This window comes from Aplysia californica, unplaced genomic scaffold (genome assembly GCF_000002075.1).
Source record: "Aplysia californica isolate F4 #8 unplaced genomic scaffold, AplCal3.0 scaffold00037, whole genome shotgun sequence".
Classification (NCBI taxonomy): domain Eukaryota; kingdom Metazoa; phylum Mollusca; class Gastropoda; order Aplysiida; family Aplysiidae; genus Aplysia; species Aplysia californica.
In genome coordinates, this window is record NW_004797307.1 from 727,121 (window position 1) to 740,619 (window position 13,499).

The 13,499-nt window shown below is 39.2% G+C and overlaps 1 protein-coding gene across 4 annotated transcripts in view; it reads left to right on the forward strand.

Moving 5' to 3' along the window:
• LOC101861266 (ankyrin repeat domain-containing protein 17) overlaps window positions 1-13,499 on the forward strand; it is a 52,386-nt gene that overhangs the window by 1,881 nt on the left and 37,006 nt on the right. Inside the window, exons 2-10 of one of the 4 annotated variants that reach the window (XM_035973945.1) lie at window positions 6,377-6,533; window positions 6,829-6,982; window positions 7,344-7,479; window positions 8,221-8,368; window positions 8,734-8,967; window positions 9,227-9,369; window positions 11,264-11,459; window positions 11,932-12,123; window positions 12,723-12,734. In XM_035973945.1, the coding sequence (XP_035829838.1) occupies window positions 6,377-6,533; window positions 6,829-6,982; window positions 7,344-7,479; window positions 8,221-8,368; window positions 8,734-8,967; window positions 9,227-9,369; window positions 11,264-11,459; window positions 11,932-12,123; window positions 12,723-12,734 (1,372 nt within the window). The remainder of the gene's footprint in view (window positions 1-6,376; window positions 6,534-6,828; window positions 6,983-7,343; window positions 7,480-8,220; window positions 8,369-8,733; window positions 8,968-9,226; window positions 9,370-11,263; window positions 11,460-11,931; window positions 12,124-12,722; window positions 12,735-13,499) is intronic. The other 3 variants (XM_005091889.3, XM_035973947.1, XM_005091890.3) reach the window with 3 other exon arrangements.

Here is a 13,499-nt window from a genome sequence, read left to right on the forward strand (position 1 = left end):
AGTTATTCAAATGGGCGTAACTACTCGTAATGTCTTATCAGCTTGTGAGAGGGGGTTATTCATGTGTTTGTAACACTTTATGAATAGAAAGCTATGAAGGATTGTTCGACTCGATTCGAAAATTTAACTAGCCGTAGCATCTTTGTAGATGACCAAATTAATTTACTTTAGTGTTTTAACATCATTTTTTAACTTTGTTTTGGTCAATTTGATCGTCCACACCGATAGACAGTTTTCAGAAAGAGAGAGAGAGGGGAGGAGTAGATCTTGCAAGAACTGCCGGGCAAAACAAAATGGCAACCCCTGTAGTTCGGCTCGATTCGAAAAGTGAAATAGCCATAGCATCATAGTAGGCGACCAAATCAGCTTACTTTTGTGCTATAACGTCATTTTTTCTTTGCTTTTGTCAATTTGATCATCCACACCGATAAACCGTATTCCGAAATTAGGAAAAACAGGTCTTGTTTCACACCGAGTGAGAATAGCCAACCTAGCAAGTCTCACCCGGGGTGAGAGGTCGATCGTATTTTTATTCTCACCCTGGGTTAGGATAGCCACTTCCTAATGAGAACAGGGAGTTCACTGAAAGTTAAATCAGTTCCACCCAAAAACTGCCAGTTATAGTCGAAAGTCTGTTTAAGCAGCGGTTACATTGGGTGCAGGTCCTCTTGAAGAGTCTTTCAGTACAGGAGGAAAAATATGAAGCTAACCTACGTGAATACTAATTTTAAGTTAAGATCCTCCTGTAAAAAGGGATAATTTTTGTTTGTTAATGAAGTATTCAGCTCAATGTAATTGGTCAGCACTTTCAATTGCAAAGTGATGGGTGCAGATTTCGATTTGCTTTAAACAGTTGTTCTGGAATTGTGAACTGGAAATATTCCGAGGGGGGTTCTCATGGTCTGGAGGTTGTGGTGTGTGCATCTCATACAATAGGTCCCGGGTTCAAAACCTGACAGTAGGACATTTTTATTCTCTTGAAGTTTTCTCTTTTCACTCCTTTCCTGCTCTCTACCATACCATGTTCAGTCTTCTGCTTTCGTCTCCACTGAATAGCTCTGTGTTGCTGCTTTGTTGGCTGTAATTTCTTTTAGCTTTCAAAGAGGCATCAAAGTTTGAAAGAAATGAACAAACTGTAAGTAGTTTGTGACCAATAAATAAGGCCAGCTCTATTTCTCCGACGGTTTCCGTTCTTGAGTTTTTTTTTGGTGGTTATTTGCGAATGGAGTGGCCCGTGTGTGTGTAAGGTGTGAACGGGGGGGGGGGGCATGAAGGGATTTTTTTTTACATGAAGGGTTTTAGTTATTTTGCTTTAGGGGTGACTAAATGCAAAATAGGTTACTGCTGAAGTCGAGCTGTCTTGTTTTCTCGCAGTACCTTTTGAAGGCATTTTCAAATGAAGTATTATGCATAGTCCGGGAACGTTGCCCAACTACAATTGAAGTATCTGAATATTCAGATAACTAAAAATCTCTAGCTTTAGAAATGGAATTCGATACCAAAAAAAAAATATGCTTCTTCCCAGTCTTTGCAGAATAGCAAAATGAAAGATGACGCAGAACTCGCCCAAATAACTAACAAAACCTGAGAACGGAAACCGTTAGGAGAAATAGAGTTCAACTTTGTTATCCTGAGCGTTCGGAGAAATAGTCACTTCGAATAAATAATTGTTTTGCTAAAGCATGTTATCTGTGGCATGCTTTGCATAATTACTCTTTCCTTCTTTTTAAAATGGTCATAAGTATGCTATGTTTACAAGGCTACAAAGCTTTGTCAATCAGCACAAAGGTTTGAATACTGAAATGGTAATGGTTACCCTGATATATGCATGCAACTATAAAATGATCGTCTTCTCTGTTTCTGACTTGAATCAGAGGACATTTGAATAGAAAACACACAAATCGTAGTTGGAATCAGATGGGACTGACTTACTTTTCAGATACATGGGATTTTGAGCTGGTAAGGGGTGGTTCTCCTCCTCCCCCCCCCATTCCATTTATGCTGATGTTGATTTTTTATGTATATTAATGTGAGGGACACTGAGTGTGGCTTGTCCGTTGTGGTTGTGGAACATAGTAATGAATAGAAAGAGAATATAGATCAATAAAGATGAATTATTCAAACAGAATTTTAATTACTTTTTGTTACATGTAGATGTTATAGTGCCACTTTATACAATTGCATGACTGTTGTTTAACACAGAGGATGAATTACATTTATGACACCAAAAAAAATCCCCACTGTCACTTCTTGCCACATTTTGTAACTGGATTCCAATTTCTGTACTTAATATGGCATAACGCCCAGGAACAGGTGCAAGCAAAGACCGCTATTTTCAACAGCCTACCAGAGTCTGTTGGATTGAGGACCCACCCCGAAAAGTCAAAAGTCTTAAGGATAGATGCACTACAAGAGGAGCAGGTCTCAATATAGGGAAATGCTTTAGAAGGAATCCCTCTGCTATCTTGGGAATATAATTGACAGAAAGGGAGGAACAGGCGCTGAAATAAAGTCGCATCGGAAAGGCACAGGCTGCTTTCATATCTTTGAATAGGATTTGGAGGACCAGGGATATCTCACTAGGAACAAAGCTGAGGATCTTCAACTCAAATGTGAAGTCAGTCTTGTTGCATGGTTGTGAGACATGGAGGGCCTCTCAGACTTGCTTAAAGAGGATCCAGGTTTTCTTGAACAAGTGTCTAAGGAAGTAACTGAGGTTCAGCTAATTTTCAACATAGTTATTAAAAAAAGCTCATATCTACCTCATTTATCATAATTTCTAATTACAGCAAGATGGAAAAATGTGTACAAAATAATGAACTACCCTACTGCTTGGTTTTCTGATGTTGTCATTGTTGGTGGTGGTGATAATGATGCTGGTGAAGAAAAGTTTTGGTCCAGCCTGCTTGGACATCAACAGGAATATCGACGTCCTCTTCTGGGCTGAACTTCGCTGGATCTACGATATGTATCCCCATCATTCACACGTAAATTGATTTGAGGACTGAATCCTTCAAACTCTCCATCACTGCTGACCGATTAAAAAAAAAATGTGGGGCACGTCTGTGTCTGAACCATCTGTCAAGGAGTCAGAATCCGACTTTTAAAAAACTAAACAATATAAAGGACAATTGCAGATAAAAAAAACTCCACAAACTGATCATCGACTGCCAGAAACGCTGCAAATGGCACTGATAAAAAAAGTTGCACTGGTGGACTGTAGTCACTAGCAGTAAAAGAAAATGGCTATTCTCTCGTCGGCGGTACAGTTTCAACACACATGTCCGATCGCGACTGGTGGTCGTGATGAGCATGGAAGGGAAGTATGAGTCTTCATGATCGTGTGCAAAGAGGGTTAATAATTATTAAGGAGAACAAGACAGAGCCCAGTGAAAGGTGAGGTAGGAAGAAGGCGGTGGTGATGGATTGAACATACTCTCAGTGTAAGTCAAGCAGCTGCATAACAAGGAAAGTGTTTGATTGAAACCCACAGGGTAAAAGGTATAACAAATAAAGATAAATACATAATTATAAATAAGTACATACATAAATACACCATATTACACAAATAAATAACAGTTTACAACCATGCTACTGTCGGACTGCATCTCAAGTTTCGTACTGTTTGGAATTTAAAAAAAATTACTGAAATTTCATTTGCAGTATGATTTCTGCGGAGTTCATTGTTCCTATACATCATTGTGAAAGATCTTTGGTGGGCTTAGTATCTTGAGTTTAGAAATTAATAAAAAGACTCAAATTTTTACTCTGCCTATGGCCTTAAGGCTGTCCGGATGTAGTTGTTTTGGGGTCTAGCCGTAATTAACTTGTGACTCGAGATTTGGCTACACAGGTAATGTACAAAATAACTTCATATAAGCATAACCATTACTCAAAATGTTACATATGATATATCAAATTGAAGGAAATTGAATAAGGATTACATTCCAACATGAAACAAGGATTCATTTTGAACTTAAAAGTATGCTGACCTTAGCAGTTGCGAGCGCCGTAAAACCTTATACTACTACTACTACTTAAAAGTATGCATTAGAAGGCGTTAGAAATGGCGATGGTGGTGAGAAATGTACATTTTGACGGAAAAAAATTACACACACTAAACATGTGAAAGCGAATCAGCGTAGCTATCTTATTATATATAGGCCAAGAGCAGATTCCATAAATTTCTGAATGTGCAGCTTTTTATTTGAATGCAATATTCCAATTTTTGTTTGTGTTATGACATTTATACTGAGTCCGGTTAGATTGTTTTGTTGATGCAAAACCACAAGAACTAATTCACTCGTTTTTCGCCGGGCCGACGCTTTGACAAAGTGAAACTAGATGTTTTTGTTTTCGAAACCCTTTCCAAGTTTTCAACAACAATGAAAAACAGTACTTATAAATATTGGATCATGTTAAAATGAAACAAAACTGAGGCACCCCATCATAGCATCGGGGATACGTCCTCAGCATCGGGGATACGTCCTCAAGGGGGGTGGCCTCGCGCTGATACATCTGCGATATGTCCGGAAAGAGTTAAAGTAGCTCAACGCCACTCTGTTTATGGGTTTAAATTATGGATTGATTGTCAGTGAGTTTCTCTTTCAGAGATCCCTGAATTTGCACAACTGCATTTATATTTCTGTCTCTTTGAAATAAAATCAGACCCTGATTCTGGGGAGTTACTCCTTATCCGGCTGTTTACTGGTGATATGCTTTTGACACTGATGATAAATGATTTGCAAATGTTATGTCACTGCTGTGTCTTTTTTTTTTCCCTTAAAAATGTGATACCTGGCAGTCATCATTTTTTTGTCCGATTTACCTCAAAATAAGCTAAAATTAGATATGTGCCATTTTGCTAGGGCAGTGAGGATATTTTCATAGGAGTCTGTTTCAGATCTCCATGACTTTGGCCTTTGTGTCATATGGCATGGGCTGTGTTTTTGCTTCTTCTTTGTGTTACCCTACTAAATCTCAGGGGTAGTCAACTTTTGGTTGTTCTACCTGCAGTGCAACTGATTTTACTAACGCGACTGTTTTTCTTAATTAGTAGGGCCACTTGTCTTCAGGCAGTCACATTCTGATTTTGTTTGAATTTTGCTTGGGTGGTTGCCGAAGCCTCTTCTTACTGATTTTAGGATCACCGAGGAATGTTTTATGTGAGCAACTTGCACATCGGACACCCGAGATTTTTCGCCCTTATCCAAGAAAGCTAGGTGTTGGATCTTATGTAATCAAAGATCAAAGTATTCAAAGGTGTGGCTGAAAGACAGCAGTAGGGAGGAGCCAGAAGTAGTAGAAGGGTTAGCAGTAAATGAGAGAAGAGTGGGGGGGGGGGGGGGGGCAGAAATGGAGATGAAAGCAGAGGACAGGAAAATAAATGAAAGGAGAGAAAACTTTAGGGAAGAAAGTTATTCAGCGATGTCAGGTTTTGAACGGGGAACCTATTGAATGAGAGGAGAATACTGTATCTTTAGACCACGAGAATCTCCATGGGCTGTTTTGATATATTGTTTTACTTGTCTATTTTATACAATTTTCCTTACGAATACTGCATGTTTGTTCTGCTGTGCATGATTGAAATAATATTGCTACTGCTATTATTGAACTCAAGTACTGTTCTATCCTGTTCTTTGATACACATGTCATGATGCGGTGGAATCAGGTGCTTGTGGATTCTTGAGCATATATGGAGTTATTGGTATCGTCTTAAAGCTTGTTCATTTGTCTTGCTTTTGTTGAGAAAATACCCATCTATTTTGAATAGAAGCTGAGATAGTGCAGGAGGTGGGGGTCGCCTGGTATTAGGGGGAAAGTTGGTGAGAAAATGGCCACCGTGGTTGGTGGTTTCCAAAGCTTGAGTGTCCTTTGAAACTGCACATTTTCTCTTTTGTTATTTGGGGGGGGGGTTTGTTGTTTTGTTTGTTTTGTGCCTCTGGTCATTTTTCAGTAAATTCCAGGCACAAATGCATTAAAATGGTCATGACAGTTGTTGAGCTAATAGGAAATAATGTGATAAAAATTGGCCAAGGGGGCGAAAAATGTTTATTCGATTTTATTATTTTGATGAGCGCCTGGTTTCACCATGATGCGGCACATATTGACAAAGAAGAAAAAAGAGGGTATGTGTGGTTGTTTACAAATTGGTACCAACTCTGCTGTAATGTGGAATGACATATGATGCATATTTTTACTCAGGTGTCTGTAGTTCTTTGCCTTCTTTCTTAACCTTTCCTTTCCTTTCTCCTCCCCCCCCCCCCCATCCTTTGAAATAACAGTTTCATGTCTTGTAATGCATTGGACTCCATCAAAATCTTTTAATACATGTCTTTCTCTTATTTTTATGCTTATATTTTTTTACATTTTGCAGGTGGATTCGTTCATCTTAGATGAGAATGATATGGAGGACAGTGAGCAAGGATTGGAAGCATCAAAGTATTTGTTGGCCACTGAGACGGAAGGTCAAGGTATACAAACTGTAGATCCTCAGACTCAAGCCAGGCTGGAAGCTCTCCTTGAAGCTGCGGGTAAGTGAAGGTGTAAAACATCACTGTAAAAATGTAAGTTACGGACTAAACCTTGCCTTCAGGAAATCATCACTTTTGGTCAGTTATTATGTGAGAACATCGTTTTAGCATCCCTTGGCAGTAAGAAAGGAAGATGTTTTTACTGTTTGCTACTTTTGTCAGTTTGGTGGTAGATTGGAATCAACTAAAGCCATGGTCCTGACCAGCGTCATATTTATTTTAAGCTTGCCTTTTTAATACAATGGACTCAAAAATGGAAATGTGAAATCATTGATTTTCATTTTGCTTTGCTCAGGCATCAGCAGGTTGTCTTCTAAAGATGGCAAGGCTCTCTCGGATCCTGAGGTTCTGAGAACCCTCACTTCGTCTGTGAGCAGTGCTTTGGACGAGGCTGCGCAGGCGTTGCATCGCATGAGAGATTCTCAGGGCCAGCCAATGATCAGTGAAGGGTAAGCCATGTTACTTCATACCACTTCTTCTTTCCTTCTCTGCCATTGTCCCATGAAGACTTGCTGATTTTATCTTTTTGAAGGAATGAGTGTAGAGGTGGTAATTGAAACATTTCTCTTTTTTCGCTTGAAACATTCTCATGAAGTATTTCCTGGAATGTGTTTTTGTATACGTTCTTTTGTATTTTAAAAATATTTTATAAGTGGTTTGAATATATTCTGGTAGTAGGTCAAGCTGCTGTTCATTGTTTCTTAACTGAAAAAAAAAAAAGAAGTATTTTTGGCCCACCATCACAAATGGAACAGGAAAGGGGGAAAAGAACAATGTTTTCTCATGTTGAATCTTCTTTTGATAATGCAGTGTACCTCTTGAAGCAAGTGGAGAGACTGAGTCGATATGTCACCGGTCGAGCTCAGGAACTGCTGCGGAAGCTTCAGAGGAAGGAGAGAGCCTTTTGTCTTTGGCATGCTCTGCTGGTTACTATGAGCTAGCACAGGTATTTACAAAATGCTGTTGATGTTGTGAATTTTGATTTGGTAAATGAGAGATAAGAGAGAGGAATAATGGAAAGTAGACAAAACAGGCTCTTTGTGTCATATGAGACTGAATTAGTGACATTTGTGTCACGGCGTAGTTGAATGAGGTGCTCGTCAATTTTTGGGCACGTTGAGTTATTGTTATTTGAAACTTTATTTGTTGTGCTTTCAATGAAAAAATTCCCCACCCATCTATCTAGAAGAGGAGACAAGGTATTTATGATTGAGGGGGATGAGGTAGCCTCGTTTCAATGGTGAAATAAGCGAGAAAATGGCCGCCAAAGTTTGGTAACTCTTATGGCCGAAGAGTCCTTGAAAACTGAAAAGTTACATAATTTGTGCCTTTAATCAGTAAAATTCACATGGAAATATGTTTTTATATGGACATAAAAGGTGTTGGCCCTAAAAACGAGAATTCGATAAAAGTTGCCAAAGTGGCAGAAAAATGCTTTTTTCTCTGATTTTGTTATTTTGACGAGCGCCTGATTTCACCATGATACCTCACCTCTATGCAGTATGAAAAAGTGTTCATGAGTTCATGAAATGTAATGTTTTTCCATTCCTCTTATTTGTTTTAGTCTGCTGTCTTTGACTTGTTTTGAAAAAAAAAAGAAAGGGGGGGGGGGGGGGGGGGGGGTGTGTCTCTAAATTTGAATGTCACAGGCACTCTTTACATGTTCTCTTGTATCTCAAATTTCCAGGTATTATTGGCGATGAAAGCCAACGTTGAAGACAGGGGCATTAAAGGTGACTGTACTCCTCTAATGGAAGCAGCGAGTGGCGGCCATGTTGACATTGTCAGACTCTTATTGCTTCACAATGCTGATATTAATGCTCAGTCCTCGGCTGGTAAGTTTGTGACGGAAGACATTGTTCCTTTATCAATTCGTTTTGCTAACTGGTATTTCTTCTTTCCAGATTAAAAGGTCTTTTTTTCTCTTTTTGTTTCCACTTTAGATGAAATATATTTTTACTATATTGCTAACGTTCATGATTTCTTTTTTGGGGTATTGGTGTGTTCCTTCTTTTATACTCACGGTAGTGACATCATTTGTCTACTGTTACCTTGTTTACTTTTTCGATAATTAGTTTAGAAATTGAACTGTGAAAAGCTTATTGGAGTCGTCCTTTTGAACAAGGATTCAGTAATATATTTTATAATCATTCTTCTAAAATTTTGCTCAGATTAAAATATGTGTATGATCTGTTCACAGGGAATACCCCTCTTCATTATGGAGCATGTGGTGGCTTCAAAGAAGTAGTGGAGGAGCTGATAAATCATGGAGCCAACGTTGAAATCCATAACGAGAATGGTCATACCCCTCTGATGGAAGCTGCTTCTGCTGGTCATGTTGATGTTGCAAAAATTCTCTTGGAGCATGGAGCGGGTATCAATACTCACTCTAATGAGTTCAAAGAGAGTGCTCTTACTCTGGCCTGCTATAAAGGTATGATGGTCACATTTTCCATCTCATTGTTAGGAAATGACAGAAAGCACATTGTATGGTGTAATGTGGAGTGCATTTGAAATTATTATTTTTTTATTCACAAGATATAAATATTAACAAAAATACATTATTTATGTACATGTATTGCATGGTTCTTGTAAATTTTGCCCTTTTTTTGCCCTTTGCTGTTATCGTCACTGATTTGTAATGTCTTATGAATGAGTGGTATAGCCATAACATGTACGTTATTGCACCACAGGGCACCTAGATATGGTGAAATTCTTATTGGAGGCTGGAGCTGACCAGGAACACAAGACTGATGAAATGCACACTGCGTTAATGGAAGCCTCCATGGATGGTCACGTGGAAGTTGCTCGTCTTTTGCTGGATAGTGGTGCCCAGGTAGGTGCAATGATTCCCACTGAAAAGTTTTATGTGCACTTATGAGTCGTAATTGGTGAAGAGTTATGTGTTCTGGGGCTTATTAGTTTGCGGTAAGATGCTTGATTCGGATGATATAAAGTACCTGGTTTGATTTCTGGTTGACAGAGGCATACTTAGTTGATATTTTTTTGTTTTCTGGTTTCTCACGCCCCTGCTCCCTGTGTTTTTGGGTTTGACTGGTAGGTCCTCTTGGCTTGGAATGAACATGGAAATTGTATGTACGCTTTATGATTGCTCACTAATAGTTGAAAATTGCAGAGGATCCGTAATTAATGGATACCATAAAGTAAAGATGCTCCGGCTGCTACAGGAAGTAAGAGTGCCTCCAAAAATGACCTGCAGCTTCTTGAAAGGCCAGGGATACTTTATTTAGTAGTAAAGCGGGTATTAGAAATTTAAAGATCACTTGCCCAGACCTGCCACTCATCCTGATTTAGTCGGGATATCCCGATTTTTTGCCCCAAATCTCAAGCATCCTGATTTTCCCGATTTCGATCGCGTGTATCCCGATTTTTGTCCCAGTCTGCTGTTGTGCAGGATTTTTCTAAAAACGTACTCTGTCTTCTCCTTTATCGCGAGAAGCATCCGTTGAACTTTTTGTCAGTAGGAACTCCGAGCACTATTTCCTGAAATATCGATGCCGCATTTAGTAGTTGACTCGCCCCAAGCTGTATGTGATCTTTGCCCGCACTCAGAATTCTCCAATGATAGCCTGGTAACTGTTACAATTTGGGACATACAAATAATCGATAATATTCATAGTTCCGCTGTTACTTTCAAAACAAGCCTTGTCCGAGGTCTGGTAACTGCGCGTTCACATCAAACACTCGGGCGAGCGACAGTCTTTCTAACCCTTACACAACTACATATGACTGCGCTGACAAGACTAACATACGGCCGTTGTCGTTGCTTTAGTCTGAACGCATTATGAGGGGTAAGAGATTTGTTGGTACATTTGGTTGGTCGGCCACCGTCGTTATCCTAGAAGTAGAGCGACTGTCGTTCATCTGAGTGTTTTGTGTGAACGTGCAGTTAGTCAGACCCGTCAATAACATTGTTTCAATCGCGCATTTGCGTCACGTGACATGACATCGCCGTGTGAGTTCTGCGTGTCGGGGACCGTCCGTAGACAGGGTCAACTTAAGTTCATGTATTTCGGGATTTATTGGAAGGGGTGGGGGGGGAGTAGAGGCACTCGGACAAGGAGTGCTTGACGCGATGCTTCAGGATTTACACAAAATAATGATAACTCGCACGCACGCACACACACACACACACACACGCGCGCACGCAAAGACACACATAGGGCATATAGTCCTAGTAATTTGTGGACACCCCTAGAAAAATTGTAAGTCAGCTTTGGCAGTGTTGATCCCGATTTTTTTCTCCCTGAGATCCTGATTTTGAGGTTTCATAGAGTGGCAGGTCTGCTTGCCTTGTTGATATGGACGACTGCCCTTGAAATTTTGAAAAGGAATGCAGTTTTTTTCCCCTTTGATTGTGTACACTCTTAAAATATTTGTTTCTTGCATGATGATTTGTGTTTTGTCTTACATGTATTTCTATGATGCTGAAGTGTTTTTGTTTTTAGTGCCTAATGTGCAAAATGATGTACGTGGAATAATATCAAGAGGCTATCCCAGGATAGAAAAGGTGGAAAGTGTTTATTTGTGGCCTATACCCTGATGCAGATGAGGAAAGCAGTAATGATGATGCTAAAATGCAAAATTCCAATATAGGCAATTTTCTACTCAAAGTAATGGCAAAAAATTTAACATGATGTTTGAAAAAGCGTTTTGTGTGAATTTGGATAAAGAAATCAGACAAAATGTCTTCTCTTTTAAAAATTTTGATTCAGGTGAATATGCCCGAGGACAGCTTTGAGTCACCGCTCACTTTAGCTGCCTGTGGGGGTCACATTGAACTGGCCAGCCTGCTGATCGAGCGTGGAGCGAACATTGAGGAGGTGAATGACGAGGGCTACACGCCATTGATGGAGGCTGCACGGGAAGGCCATGAGGAGATGGTGGCTCTTCTCCTCTCTCAAGGTAAATGGCAGTTTCTGTACTTGAATATTTTGGCTGCTGAGCTGTTATCCCTAATTGAAAGTGAGATTTAAGAAACAGCAAATTGAATCATGCAATTCAACTTTTCCTGTTTATAAATCGAAAACTGTATACACTAGTTACATCAGCCACTCTCCAGTTGTATGCTTGTGTTGTGTGCTCGAGAGCTTGTTATTTTTTGGATGTATGCCATTGCTCCGCTTACTTTCTCTATTTTGTCACAACTGTTTGGTGGATTGACTTGTTTCCAAACAGGAATGGTCTGAGATGAATATCAATGGGCAGGTTCTTTTGAAACAAACTTCTTTTACTCTAGCCAAATATTTGTATCTGTTAAGGGATTAATTTTTGTAGCTTTTTTTTTTTTTTAGTGATATAAAGAGATGTGCAGTTTCTACAGAAATAATTTTTAAAATTATATTATTAACGCTTTGCAAACTTGTATTTTGTATAGGAGCCGACATTAACGCTCAGACTGAAGAGACTCAGGAGACTGCACTCACTCTGGCTTGTTGTGGCGGTTTTCTGGAAGTTGCCGATTTCCTCCTTCGCTCTGGAGCCCTTATTGAGCTGGGTTGTAGTACTCCTTTGATGGAAGCTGCTCAGGAGGGCCACATTGAACTGGTGTCTTTTTTACTGCAGTCAGGTAATTGATTGTTGGTTTTTTGTTGTTGTGACCTTTGGTCCAAGAACCATGTTAAAACATAGCATATTCAAGGATCTCAAAATAACCTCAAGACTGACTCTTTCCTTGTGTGACTCGTTTGTGGTGTAGTGTTTAGGTGCTTCACAGTGGCACGCAGAAGGCACGAGTTGGATTCCTATGGAGAGGGTTTTTGTAAAAATTGAGTTTGTCTGTCTGGTAGGACATTGTTTCCCTCTGATCTCAGGCTGGGTTGACCCTGGCAGTCAGGTTTGAAGTAGCTGGGCTCATTAATTATCTGAATTGTGTTGATGAGGCCTTTGAAATTTTGTTTTTATGTTTTATATTTTTTTTATTTGCTTCTATTCTTATTATACACAGCCAGAGGCCTTTATCATCATCATCATCATTGTATACCGTACACAATGCTTATTAGCCTTGTGAAAAAACAGTACAAAGTTTTCAAACTTTTGATAATTGAAAGATAACTAAATAACTCCACATCTGTAGGGTGGTGATTCTGATACTTTATGTTATTTTTTGTGCCCACGCTTTTAATGTAAAGATGTTCACATTTCTTTTCTTCTGTTGTCTTTCACCAGGTTTGCGGCCAGGTATATGATTAGTTAATGGGCATGTATGGGATATGCCTTGAAAGTCTGTATGTAGGTTTAATTTCCATGTAGCTTGAAAAGTTTGACAGTAGTTGATGAAACACAATACTATCTTGCGACATAAACGAGTCAATGTTACTTTCTTTAGAGCTCTAAAAGAAAGAAGACGGAGCAGGTGAGATTTTCAAAAAGTGCTTTGTTAAATTGAATGTAGAGAAAGTCTTTTTGTGGAGTCACAAGTTCCTTTCAGTTTTGTGCAAGCTTTTTATCTCGCTGATTCCTGTTAAATTTACATTGATATGGCTGTACTGCCCGTCAACTTTAAGGGTATATTTTTAAAATGTCCTTCTGAGCAAAGTTATGAAGTGAAAGCCATGCTTTTGCCCTCGTGATTAAAGCAAGTGGATTCACTTTGGGAAAATATAATTTGATTTGGAATATTTTGTGCTTGTGAATTTTGGTGATTTAAAAAAATTGACCCATATTTTTTCATAAACATTTTGCAATTTTATGTAACTGTGTATATATAGCACTCAAAAAGGTTCGTCAAAAATTTACCTTTAGCACTAGAGACTTCCAACTTAACTTAAATTCAAGAGAAATGACTGTAGATGGTTTCCACCACTCACTATTGCAGCTGTTGCTTCTCTATGACCAGAAAAACATTTGTAAGTCCAAGTACGCAACAATTGCGAGCACGTGCGCAGAGCGATTTTCCAGCTTTCTCATAACAGTTGAGAGGCCGGGGAATGAGTGAGTCAAAAA